Genomic DNA, 13,612 nt, shown 5'->3' with positions numbered 1-13,612 from the left:
TTCTGTATAAAATTTACTAATTAACAACAATTTGATATCAATTATTAATATTTGTTTCATTTTAATATATTTAAATCATAAGCATTTACATACTTTATGAAGTTCAATGTTTTACACTCACTCTTCAGACTTTTGGTTTTATTTATACACAAGACAGACTTTTTCAATGTAAGGTTAAGAAAGCATTACTAAGAAATGATAACAGTGCTTACAATACAATATAAAAAGTCTAATAATAAATAAATTTCAATTAAATTGTACCTAATCCACAAATTACATGGTAGATTAAGTTTCACATGAATCAAAATTGTGTAATCCACAGCAGTCAAATTAAACTGTTTATGTAATACTGATATTTAATATGCATAATATTAAAACTATCTTATAAAGCCCAAAAAAAATCTTTTTACGAGTTATTTGATTATGACTGAAAGATTGTGTAATAAACAAATATTATCTTTTACCATTATTGTAAGTGGAGCAGACCAACAAACAAGATGAATTATTGATTGTTTCCTTCTTGTGTAATGAAACGTGCAAAGCAAAACAATAAATCTTGAGAAAAAGCATGAACTGGAAAAAAATCCACAGATTTTAAGCACAGAGGAAATTAAATATAATATATAGTAAATCAAAAACATTTAATTGGAACACATGCTTTAAGAGTGGCAGATCATCTTCATGTATATACCCAAATGAAATAATTCCATCAATTATTAAGTCCTTTAATAAACAACTAGAGGACTAATTAATTCCTGTCAATAGACTTATCTGCTGCAAACTGACCGAGACAATTAATAGTAACAATTCTGATACTTTAATTTGTGAATGTTTATATTTCTGGAAATCTCTGTTGAACACAACTCACTGATTTCCATTGTGATAAATAGTTATTTGTATGCAAAGAATTAGCTGGTATTTAAATAATGAAAACTAAAATTTATTGGACTGATTCATTGTATACAAGAAAGCAAGAGTTCATTATTGTAAAAAGTTGAATTAAAATGAAGGCCAATGAAAATGCAGTCAATTATTAATTTAAACTTAAAATTTTTTTTTTGATTCTGATGAAACCGTGTTGTTGTTATTAAGCTGATTCTTTGCAGACACACTAAGGTGACATATATCAACACTTGGCAACTTATTGACTATTTATTCAGTTGGCTAACTGAATAAATAGTCAATAAGTTGCCAAGTGTTGATATATGTCACCTTAGTGTGTCTGCAAAGAATCAAATTAAACTTAAAATGTCAACTAGGACTTATCTATTATTAGGACTTATTATACTGGATAACTGGTTCTGCAAATTAAGTAAACAAAGTCAGAAAAAAACACAGTCTTTATTTATCACCTGAACAATACATGATATCTTTGGTTTTGGACCTGTTGGTCCCTCATCAGCAGGTTTACCATAGACATCTTCCAAAAAATTTCAATTTAAAAAAATTGTTACAAAATTATTAAAAAAAAATTTTTTTTTAATTGAAATTTTTTGGAGGATGTCTATGGTAAACCTGCTGATGAGGGACCAACAGGTCCAAAACCAAAGATATCGTGTATCTGTTCAGGCAATAAATAAAGACTGTTTTTCTGACTTTGTTTACTTAATTTGCAGAACCAGTTATCCAGTATAATAAATCCTAATAATAGATAAGTCCTAGTTGACATTTTAAATTTAAATTAATAAATTAAGGACATAAAGACATTTAAATTTGAGCAGTCAATTATTATTTCCAAAATTGTCAATTTCATTAATAAATATATTTATGATTAAAACCTCATTTATGGAGGGAGTGCTCTTGTGAGATTACTCTTAACTATGTAGCTTGGTTTGATAGTAGACAGTAGTTCTTACATAGTTTATATAACAAATTTAGCAATGTGATTCAGTAGATGATCAAATTGATCATCTACTGAAGCAATTAAAATTACTTCAATAATTAAAATGTTAAATAGCATGAGGTTGAATATTGTTACAAATACAAATGTAATGTCTTTGAGAATAGTTATATAATTATAGCTGTTTGAATATATGGAAATTTAAAATTTCAAATTAGACTATATCAGATCAAATGTTTTTGAAATAGATATTACATTTATAAAAAGATTTTAATATAAACTGCAAAAATAAAATAAAATTTTATGTATTACAAATAAAACAATAAGTAAAATTTGGAAAATATTTGTAAATCGAATTATAAATTGACATACAGATGTACTTTAAAGCAAAACTCATACGCTTTTTACTGGAAATTTGCTGATTTAAAGGTAAAATTTCATTTTTATTCTACACTGAAGCACTAAAGTATTTTAATTTGCAATTAATTAAATGATTTACTGCTTCAATAACAAATTTATGAAATTAGAAACATCTATAATTAATATCAAGTTTTCTCTCCAAATATTAACGTAAACAATGCCATATTTCAATCAATTGTATTTGTGTTATTGAATACACACAATAAACTTACCAAACCTGTACAACGAGCACAAAACGTGGGCCTAAAATAAGTTGTTTCATGGAAGTCATGCTGAAAAATGGTACGCAACGTACGGCTATTTGCTTGAAGGAAATATTTTTTCATTTCTTCTTTACTAATCATACCATCTCTACATTATAGAATGTAAAAAAATTAATATTTTAATCATTATACTAAAGCAAATATCAAATATTAAGAAAAGCTTACTGATTAGCATCCACAATGCAAAATGCATCAATGAAAGGAAAATTACTAACTATGGCATCGTATTCGTCAGGTGATATGTATCCATCTTTGTCGATGTCATAATTCTTAAATATTGCCTATGGAAAAATATTCTTTTGTTATAATTTGAAGACATCTACAAGTATATAAGTATACAGAATATCGAGAAAATGATTGAATATGTTTACAAGCATATCAAGCTCTAATTACAAAACTAAGGATCAACCTTTAATTTTTTTATGATTGAAAGGCATTTAAATGATTAATGACATTAATCAGTTCAGTATATAAATGAAAAGAAATATTTCAGATTTATCATCAGTATCATTTTGATTCAAAGACTGAGTTTAAGCAATCTTACTTTTGGGTTTTATTGGTGTCATGTTATTGACTTCCCCCCATTAATTTTCTTAAATTTTTGATAAATTTCTTGAAATCAATGAAATTTTATAAAATATATTTTTTCAAATAAATTCAAAATCAATATCAAAGTATTACATTTTATTTTATTATTTGGCATTAAAAAATTTTCTCAATTTATATTTATAAAATAAATTTATAAATAAACAAATGAACAATTATTTATTGTGACATCACAATGCACTTAAGTTTAGTAGTGTCTTGCCCCTGTATATCATACTTTCCTGTTACCAATTAAGTTGTGACGGTCATGTATCTAACTCCATTTTGGGAGAAAATTTTTGAATTGAAATAATGTGACTTCTGGCCAAAATGGAAGTTTGTATATAGTTAACCAGGGCCTCCTGCCCCTAAGCTTTCCATATCTGATCTCAATTTTCATCATCTATCTAACACCGTTCTAGAGATTAAGGAAGGAGAGACACCAGATGGATGACAGCGAGAATTTTCAGATCTACAATTTTTTCAAATTGCAGTCTAATTAGAAATGTATATTTAGAACAACGTGCATACATTTGGAAAATTACAATTATCTTTTTTATTTTGATTTCTTTAAAAAGGTTCAGAATAATTTTTAGGTATTAATTAAACTGAATGCTACATTTATTTTTTGTTTTTGAGAAGCATATTTAATCCTCAGTATCGCTCTTTTATTTTTGATTTATTCCTTACTGTATATTTGCAATAATTTTAATAATTAAATATTTGTTTTTATTGCTTTTCAGCTAAAGTCCATTCTAATGTAAATTATTTTTCTACAAATCTATATCAGAATAGTGTTTGGAATCTAGAATATTCCTAAAAAGCATAATATAGCAATTAAAAGAAAAAAAAACAGGAATTATAGGAATAATATAGAAGTAAATGACAACAAATAGTAAAATGAAAATGCTTATTGGTATGTGGAAAAAGTTTTCAAATGAACTGTATGTTAAGCACTAAGCAGGAATGATGTTATGTTTCAGTCTAACTGATAGGCCAATAGCAAATTTAGTAGCTCAAGTTGCTACAGTAGTATTATAGTGTCAGAAGTCACAACTAGGCCTGCTCTCAACATGACAGTTTATCAATCTTTTCAAGACATGTGAAAATCAGTTTTTATGATGTTAAATAAAATATCAAACAGCAATGAAGCTTTTCATTTTTAGACAATTTCTGCATATTTTTTAATTATTATTATAATTTTACTATTATTATTTAATTTATTTTGTAAATTTAAGAAAATTCTTAAAGCAGACAATACATAAAAGTGGCTTCTCACTTTGCCCATTTGCATGCATCATAAATTTAAAAATTTTATTTGCCCTGGCAATTTTTATCATAAATATAATTTTGTTAAAATAATCAGCATGTTTTGAATTCCAAAAAACTCAGTTATACAGAAAGTTTTCTTGTCCAAAACTTGCTAAAAATTTATGACAAAATTTTTGTCTTTATCATAATCAGCTATTATAATCATATCATTTTCAGCTTTTGTCTTGAATAATAATAGTAAAAAATGGATATAAAAGTGACAATAGCTTCATAACAAAACTTCATAGAAAACTTTTGAAAGTTATTTCAACTGCCAATACTTGTTTCTGCACTCTAAAAAATCTGGAAAGACAGATTATCAGTATCTCATTACGTCTTTGTTATCAGTAGTAATAAGAAGATGAAGACCAGTTGAAGGCTAGTTATCACCACAAAAACATCTGAGTAAATCTGAATCATGTTGCTTTCTAGTTTGCTTCTATTTTTGCTTTACTCATAAGAAACAACTTTTTAGTTTATAAAAATATTACGATTATAAAACTGGTTATTAGTAAATTACAATGTTTCAGAAAGTAAAATATTTTAATTTACCAAAAATCTGCAAATCTGAAATAACAAACACCTAAAAAATATCTAATGAAATTATTCATAAACATTCATGTGTGCATGTGCAAGCATTGTGTTATCAGGATTATTGTAAATTATTACATTAAAATAAAATTATATTATTATAATAACTACTGTATATTTGAACATATGATTTGCTACATAAATTCTACTTTTTAAGAACTAAATAAAATGATTCTGATAAATATAAAATCATTTTAAAGAAATCACAAGGAAAAGTAAAACATATTTGAAAAATAAAATATTAATAAACTAATATTACTTCTATGTTTTTTTAATACTTATGGGAAATATAATGTTTAATAATTATGACCTAAATTAAAATTTTCTAATTGTATGTAATTAGATTTATAGCATCATTTAAAAATTTTTAACAACAAAACTGCCATGATAAATTAAACTCATGATTTAATTATAACCCAGATGGGGATATCATAACAGGTTTTAAGTATACAATATTAACTTTTAAAAGGAGAATATTTAATCAATTTTATTTTCTATAATGTTAACAGCTGGCAAAATAATTTTGCAAACAATTTTTTATAATATTAAATATTAAAATTTATTTTTCTTTAATAATTTCTTTTGAAACTTAACTACATAATAATTTTTTTAATTATTTTTATTCTGTGTGTTTTAAGGAATTGTTTGTTTGGGGAAGTATTTCTTGCTTATGGCATTACAATTGTAACTATTAATAAAGAATATAAATAATTACTTTATATTTAAATTTCAATTTAAAGTTAAGTAGCAGAGATTAATATCTGTATTAAAAACTAATTGCTGCAACAACAAAAAAGCAATGCAAGAATATAAAATAAAGATGTATTTATTCCTTGTTTAGTTATTTGAATTAATTTTATATCATCAGCAAAAGATAAACTATGATTTAAATAAAATCATTTAAACTAATAAATATATAGTGATTCTGAATATTGAAATCACTTTTACAATTATGTAAAACGATTCAATAATATTACTTCATTTGTGTAATGCAGTATCATGTGATTAAATGAATTTTGCTAAAGATATTTGTAACAAATTATTTAAGGCAGTAGAGATATTGAAATTTGAAGCTTTAAGAATGATTTCTATAAGCAGCTGAGTATCCCAAATATTTAGGAAAAGAACTCTTGCATTACAATCATAAGGAATACAATGATAAGCAATTAACTCAGTTTCAGTGTTCAGAAAAAAAAGACAAGATAATAGTATTTCTGATCAAGAAAACAAGGATTTTAGCTGTTACAGCACATAGAAAAAAAATCTGAAAAATGTTACAGTTATGCTAAGTTTGCACTAATAATTTAATAGTTTAAATGTTTAACTCTTTAAACATGAGACTAATTTCTAACAGATTAAGCCAAAATTGGCTTAATCTGTTAGAGATGAAAGCAGCCAAAGAAAAAGTTGTTTGAATAGTTTTTCTGTACAAATTCTCCTCGTAGCCTTAGGGGTAAAAAATTTTTGTTTCCAGGTACAGTACATAGAAAGAAGAAATTTTCAGAGCTTAGAGTTAAAAATAGTATCTTTATATTGGAAGACAATTTATGGACTTCTGGCAAAACCACATTCTTTTAATGCTCACAAAAACAAAATTTATTTGAAATGCCAACAGGATTCATGAATATCTAAGTTTCATTCATAAAATCAAATAAATTCAATTCAAAAAGAAAAAAAAATAATAAGTATAAATTAAATCAGTTGAAGTATCTTAATTATGATGAAAATAAATATAGTAAATTTTATTTATTAAAAAATTAAATTATAAAATTATACTAACCTCAACTATAGAATCAATGTGCTTTTCTAAAACTTCTGGTTCAGGAGGAATGCAGGAACCAGTTGCCCATTCAGCAAATATTATTGGTTTTGTGGGAGATGACTGTGGCTAAAAAAATAATATTTAAATATTTAAAAGTTTGTTTAAAAAAACTTTGTATTAATATATATTATATTTAATATAATTATAAACACTTATAAAATATTATATATCTTATATATGTAACTAAAAAGATTTCTATTGCATGCATGTTTCTTATTAAAACAAGTATTTAACTTTTGTGTGTATCATTAATTAACCTATCTAACTATACTAAAAAGTTTATTAATATTTTAAAATAAGGCCATAGATCTTTATTTTCAAAATTAAAAATTCATTTTTAGAATATAATTTATACTTCAATATTTTGAATTAATATTTATTTTATTTATTTTTAAATAGTTTTCATTTAATTAGTATAATATACATTTTGTAGCTATACTCCTAAGCAATTCACTTTAAAAATTCAAAAGAATATTTATGCTTGAAGCAGGATTTAAATCCATAATCAGATAGAAAACAATACTTTAACAAATTAACTGCCAGACTGACAGTTTAATAATTTGTCATTGTTTTTTTGTATTCTAAACTACTTTTTAATAATGTTTAAATTTTATTGGTTCAAAATGCTGAATAACAACATAAAATCATATGTAGACAGTCCAACCTTTAGATGTAATATTCTGCTAAAAATGTGCAGAAAAATCAAATGTTCAAAACTCAAACAATAGAGTTGCATGCTATAAAGGGAGTTTCATTCCCTCAGAGCTAAAATAGAAACATTAAAAAATCTTTTAAGCAAGGAAATTTTTAGTTTTTTCACAGTGAATATGCATAAAACATTATTTAAAATGTTAAAACCATTGATAACACAGAAAATAGACAATAAAAATTAATTTTCATAAATAATTTTCCTATTACAAAATTCAAAACTGGAGGAAAATGCCATTGCATGATAAATTAAATATATGAAAGTCCAAATTTGGTAGGAAATGCAATTTAATAGCATCAAAGAATTAGATAGAAAAGAGCAAGTGGACCAAAAGTGAAAAACTGCCTATACTTACATAAAAAAGAACTTATATAGAAAATATTTTCTTTTGATTATTCTTTTAAAAAATTTTTATGATGGGAAAAAAAATTTTTGAACTGTAATAACATGACCCTTGTTTTAATAATACTTTATAAATAAGAATTAAAAATTATATTTTTATTCCCATTTTTTTTATAAACCAATTAAATAAAATTAACATAGTTTCATTAATAAAAGAGACTTTTTATCACTGATTATGTCATTGATCAATGATAAAAAAAATCTTTCATTAAATGAAACTACAGTGGTACCTCAGTATACGTCTGCTTTAGAATACGTCCTGTTTGGACGAAACAAAATTTTGCTCGGTATATGACCTTTGTTCGGTATATGACTTAATTCAATTATACACGCCATCTATGAACAAGTAGAACCATCGGTGTATTAGACCAGACTAGACNTATTATATTTAATATAATTATAAACACTTATAAAATATTATATATCTTATATATGTAACTAAAAAGATTTCTATTGCATGCATGTTTCTTATTAAAACAAGTATTTAACTTTTGTGTGTATCATTAATTAACCTATCTAACTATACTAAAAAGTTTATTAATATTTTAAAATAAGGCCATAGATCTTTATTTTCAAAATTAAAAATTCATTTTTAGAATATAATTTATACTTCAATATTTTGAATTAATATTTATTTTATTTATTTTTAAATAGTTTTCATTTAATTAGTATAATATACATTTTGTAGCTATACTCCTAAGCAATTCACTTTAAAAATTCAAAAGAATATTTATGCTTGAAGCAGGATTTAAATCCATAATCAGATAGAAAACAATACTTTAACAAATTAACTGCCAGACTGACAGTTTAATAATTTGTCATTGTTTTTTTGTATTCTAAACTACTTTTTAATAATGTTTAAATTTTATTGGTTCAAAATGCTGAATAACAACATAAAATCATATGTAGACAGTCCAACCTTTAGATGTAATATTCTGCTAAAAATGTGCAGAAAAATCAAATGTTCAAAACTCAAACAATAGAGTTGCATGCTATAAAGGGAGTTTCATTCCCTCAGAGCTAAAATAGAAACATTAAAAAATCTTTTAAGCAAGGAAATTTTTAGTTTTTTCACAGTGAATATGCATAAAACATTATTTAAAATGTTAAAACCATTGATAACACAGAAAATAGACAATAAAAATTAATTTTCATAAATAATTTTCCTATTACAAAATTCAAAACTGGAGGAAAATGCCATTGCATGATAAATTAAATATATGAAAGTCCAAATTTGGTAGGAAATGCAATTTAATAGCATCAAAGAATTAGATAGAAAAGAGCAAGTGGACCAAAAGTGAAAAACTGCCTATACTTACATAAAAAAGAACTTATATAGAAAATATTTTCTTTTGATTATTCTTTTAAAAAATTTTTATGATGGGAAAAAAAATTTTTGAANTATTATGCCTACGTTCAATTTTATATAAGAGGAAGAATAAGAGTCAAACAATTTTATTAAACTATAATCGAATTTCTATAATGTTTTCTTTAAAAATATTGTAAAATTTTAAAATTTGTTTTAAATGATTATTTTCCCTTATTTCATAAATATTCAATTTAACAAAGTCGTATTTGAATTGAATAAAATATTAAAATAAAATGATAGAATAATATTTGAATAAAAATTTAAAAGTTAAGTATCATTAATTAATATAGAAAGGAAATTATTTTAAGTGGAAGATTCTTACTGATGTTGGATTACGTGGTTCTCTGCTTAGTGACAATTCATATAATTCATCTTCAGTGTATGCTGTTTCTACAGATAACTGAAAAAATTATCAAAAATTTTAAATTAAAAATTTTATAAAATTACATTATTTTAAAAGATTAAATCACTTTTTTATTTTAAATTAAACTAATTTAAAATTATCTAATACATGACAAATTTTTGATGATAGGCTAAAAACAAGTTACCACCAAATGGGCAAAGTAATACGAAGTTGTTCGGCCAAATTTTTGTTTCAGACAAAATATGGTTACACAATGAAATTTGGAAGAAAGAAGAAAGATTGCGGTGTGGATAGAAGTCTTTCAGTCATCTTTGAGAAAGAAGTTACAAGAGTGGTACAAGAATCCTCCATGTTTAACTATTTGTCACATATATGAGAAATTTGATCAAACAGTCTAATTGCAAATAACTTAAGGGGAACAACGTAGTTATTAGAATGGAAAATAAAATTGTAGGTGTTCAAGCAGCAGTCCTGAACAGCCTGAAAAACTATTCCTAGATTAGAACTGGAAACCAGTATCTTTCAAGAATTGCTTTGCAGAATTTTCCATTTTGATTTGTGAATGAAGCATTAGCACATTGAAATAATTTACTGCAAGCACTTTCAAATCTTGATAAAAACACTTGCATAAGAGGAGGATTAATTTAAATTAAAATATATAGTTTATTAAATTAATAATAAAAGCAGTTACCATTTGAGTGATAACATATTTTGCACAATCTTTCATTATAGTACTAATTCAATAAAAATTGAAATGTTCTATTTTTATATATTAGTAGTCATCATCACCATATAAAAATAGATAGATTTAATTAGGTTAAAGTATAATAATTTTTAAATGTAATTTGAATATTTTGAATTATGATAAATTATAATATTGTCATTTATATATTTTTAGATTTACATTATCATCTCAATTTTTTAGGAATCTGTTGTTAATTATTGGTAACATTTTCAAAACTTCATTGCTTAAAATGGCCATTCAAAATATTAAATTTTAAATAGCCATACATTAAATAGAATAACAATTTTGAAACAACAGCTGATGATAATATTTCCAATAATAATTAGTAACAAACTCCTAAAAAGTATTTATATATTTTTAGATTTATAATATTGATGAAAATACAGAGTCAATATACATGTCAGTTTTTAAACTATAATATTCTGGGACAAATTAAATTAATTTAATAAACATTCAACAATAAAAAATTGAAACACATAGTAAACAATCAGTTCTGAGTTTGAGACTTCTGTTATAGAATATAGTAGCAGATAAATTAGCAATCTGAGCATTGATACATTAACAAAATTTTGCATCTAAATACCTGTATATAATTTAATTGAATTTATTGATTTAAGTATTAAATCAAGCTAGCAAATTTATCAATGATTAAATACATCTGGTGTACTAGGTAAGCATATTTAAGCTAATTAGAAGCAATTTGTTAAATCTAAATTTGGTATATCTGAAAAAGATCTGAAATGTGTAAAAGACAATCTGCTATATATCTGCCACTATATGAGGATTACTAATAAAAATCTCATTCTTAATCACTTCATTTTCAGATTTTAAAATTATGGCTAGATTATAACACATCTTTACATATTTAACATTAATTTAAAATGTTATAAATTGCTAAATTTAGTGGCAATTAATTTTGAACACAAATGAATAAAAATCAAGACACAACTGATGGTGTTCATACTCTTGTATAATTACCTCAAAACAATAAAAATAAATAAAGAATAATGTTCTAGATATAATTTTATAAAGTGTCACAAAGTGTCAGTAATATTAAATTCCATAGAATTATTCCAACAATATGAAAACATTGCTTTGCAATAACATACCTACAAGTAGATTGATACATTCTACATAGACTGTGTTCCTGTTATAAATGAAGCACATCCAGATAAGCAAATATAATGATAAATCATAATATCAAACACATTCACAAGATGGATGATTCTGAATTATTGCAGAATTATTATTAATTATATGTAGAGGACATATAACATATTTATAAACAGCATATAATATCAATAATATACAGCAGTGCATATTTAAATCTGTATCTAAAAAAAATATTTTACTTTTAATAACCAGAGCATGAAAATGACATTAAATAACAGTGAAACAATGATGTAAATTTGAATTCTCTATTGTTTTCTCCCAAAACATGGTAGATATATTTTGTATTTTTTAAAATTAATGTCATTCAAATATAATTAAGTTAGAGAGATCTATTCAAATATATTTAAAAGTACTGAATATTCCATTTTCAAATTGAAGTCAATAAAAAGTATCAAGTAAAATCCAATAATAAACTGAAATTTTTGTTCAAATTAAATAATCACAATATCATAAAATGAAGATATTCCTGAGTGTCATTTGCACTCTTGATATTTGAAAAGCATGCCACATTTATGAGTCAGAATCCTTTGCATATACAGTCGACCCCTATAACGCGGGTTCATATCATGCGGATTCATATATCGCGGTGAAAATATTGCGACCGTATTCATATAAAGACACTAAAAGACACTCGCAAAATGTGGTAAAACGTCATTGCCATAAAATTACATTATTTTAAAAGATTAAATCACTTTTTTATTTTAAATTAAACTAATTTAAAATTATCTAATACATGACAAATTTTTGATGATAGGCTAAAAACAAGTTACCACCAAATGGGCAAAGTAATACGAAGTTGTTCGGCCAAATTTTTGTTTCAGACAAAATATGGTTACACAATGAAATTTGGAAGAAAGAAGAAAGATTGCGGTGTGGATAGAAGTCTTTCAGTCATCTTTGAGAAAGAAGTTACAAGAGTGGTACAAGAATCCTCCATGTTTAACTATTTGTCACATATATGAGAAATTTGAGCAAACAGTCTAATTGCAAATAACTTAAGGGGAACAACGTAGTCAATGATAAAAAAAATCTTTCATTAAATGAAACTACAGTGGTACCTCAGTATACGTCTGCTTTAGAATACGTCCTGTTTGGACGAAACAAAATTTTGCTCGGTATATGACCTTTGTTCGGTATATGACTTAATTCAATTATACACGCCATCTATGAACAAGTAGAACCATCGGTGTATTAGACCAGACTAGACATTCGCAGTGCCACAGTTTATAACTTTGTTAAATTTCTTTTTATTTTAATTTGTAAGTAAAATGTTATTATTTTTATTAATCATGAATTGCAAAAAGGCAACAGAAAAATAAAAAATGACTAAAATCACAATGAAACTGAAAAAAGAGATTGTTGAGAAATACGAAGGTGGCATGTGTGTTTGAGATTTAACTGTTGCATACTGTATTCCGAGAATGACAATATCAACAATCGTGAAAAATAAAGACATTAAATTTGCTAATGTTGTGAAAGGGGTTAAATCAATTTCTAAACATAGATTGAAGACATTAGATCATGTTGAGAAATTGCTTTTGCTTTGGATAACTGAAAAACAGTATGCTGGCAACAGCGTATCAGAAGCAATTATTTGCGAGAAAGCTAAAAAGATACATGCTGATCTCATGAAAAATCAAGCAGGAACTAGCCAGGAAAGCAAGGTGTTTAAAGCCAGCGATTTTTTTACATGAGAACGGATTAATCATTTTTACATTACTTCTTATGGGAAAGGTTGGTTCAGTATATGTCTAATTTGGTATAAGTCCAAACATCAGGAACAGATTAAGGTCATATACCGAGGTTCCACTGTATACTGAATTTCTAGTCAATTAATAAATTTATAATAATGAACTCTACCAATTAATAAAAATCATATAAATTAATAATTATTCATATTTGACCCAACACATACTAAAATATGAATGATATGCATAGTAGAGTGAAAAAAAATTTAGATATTTTTGTGTAATTAAAATTTTATTATAAATAATATATATTTTAATAATAATTTATTA

The 13,612-nt window shown here is 24.8% G+C and overlaps 1 protein-coding gene across 5 annotated transcripts in view; it reads right to left on the bottom strand.

Moving 5' to 3' along the window:
• LOC111638895 (ras guanyl-releasing protein 3-like) overlaps positions 1 to 13,612 on the bottom strand; it is a 62,383-nt gene that overhangs the window by 1,362 nt on the left and 47,409 nt on the right. For 4 of the 5 annotated variants that reach the window (XM_023384663.1, XM_023384665.1, XM_023384664.1 and 1 more), the window contains 3 exons: positions 6,791 to 6,898; positions 2,689 to 2,804; positions 2,473 to 2,611 (listed from right to left, as the gene is read on the bottom strand). In XM_023384663.1, the coding sequence (XP_023240431.1) occupies positions 2,473 to 2,611; positions 2,689 to 2,804; positions 6,791 to 6,898 (363 nt within the window). Of the gene's footprint in view, positions 1 to 2,472; positions 2,612 to 2,688; positions 2,805 to 6,790; positions 6,899 to 9,634; positions 9,713 to 13,612 lie in introns of all 5 variants that reach the window. The other variant, XM_023384667.1, reaches the window with a different exon arrangement.

The sequence above is a fragment of the Centruroides sculpturatus genome, unplaced genomic scaffold (assembly GCF_000671375.1).
Source record: "Centruroides sculpturatus isolate CEXI.00-Female unplaced genomic scaffold, Cexi_2.0 scaffold1059, whole genome shotgun sequence".
Taxonomy (NCBI): Eukaryota; Metazoa; Arthropoda; class Arachnida; order Scorpiones; family Buthidae; genus Centruroides; species Centruroides sculpturatus.
This window is presented reverse-complemented; position numbering and strand designations above follow the sequence as displayed.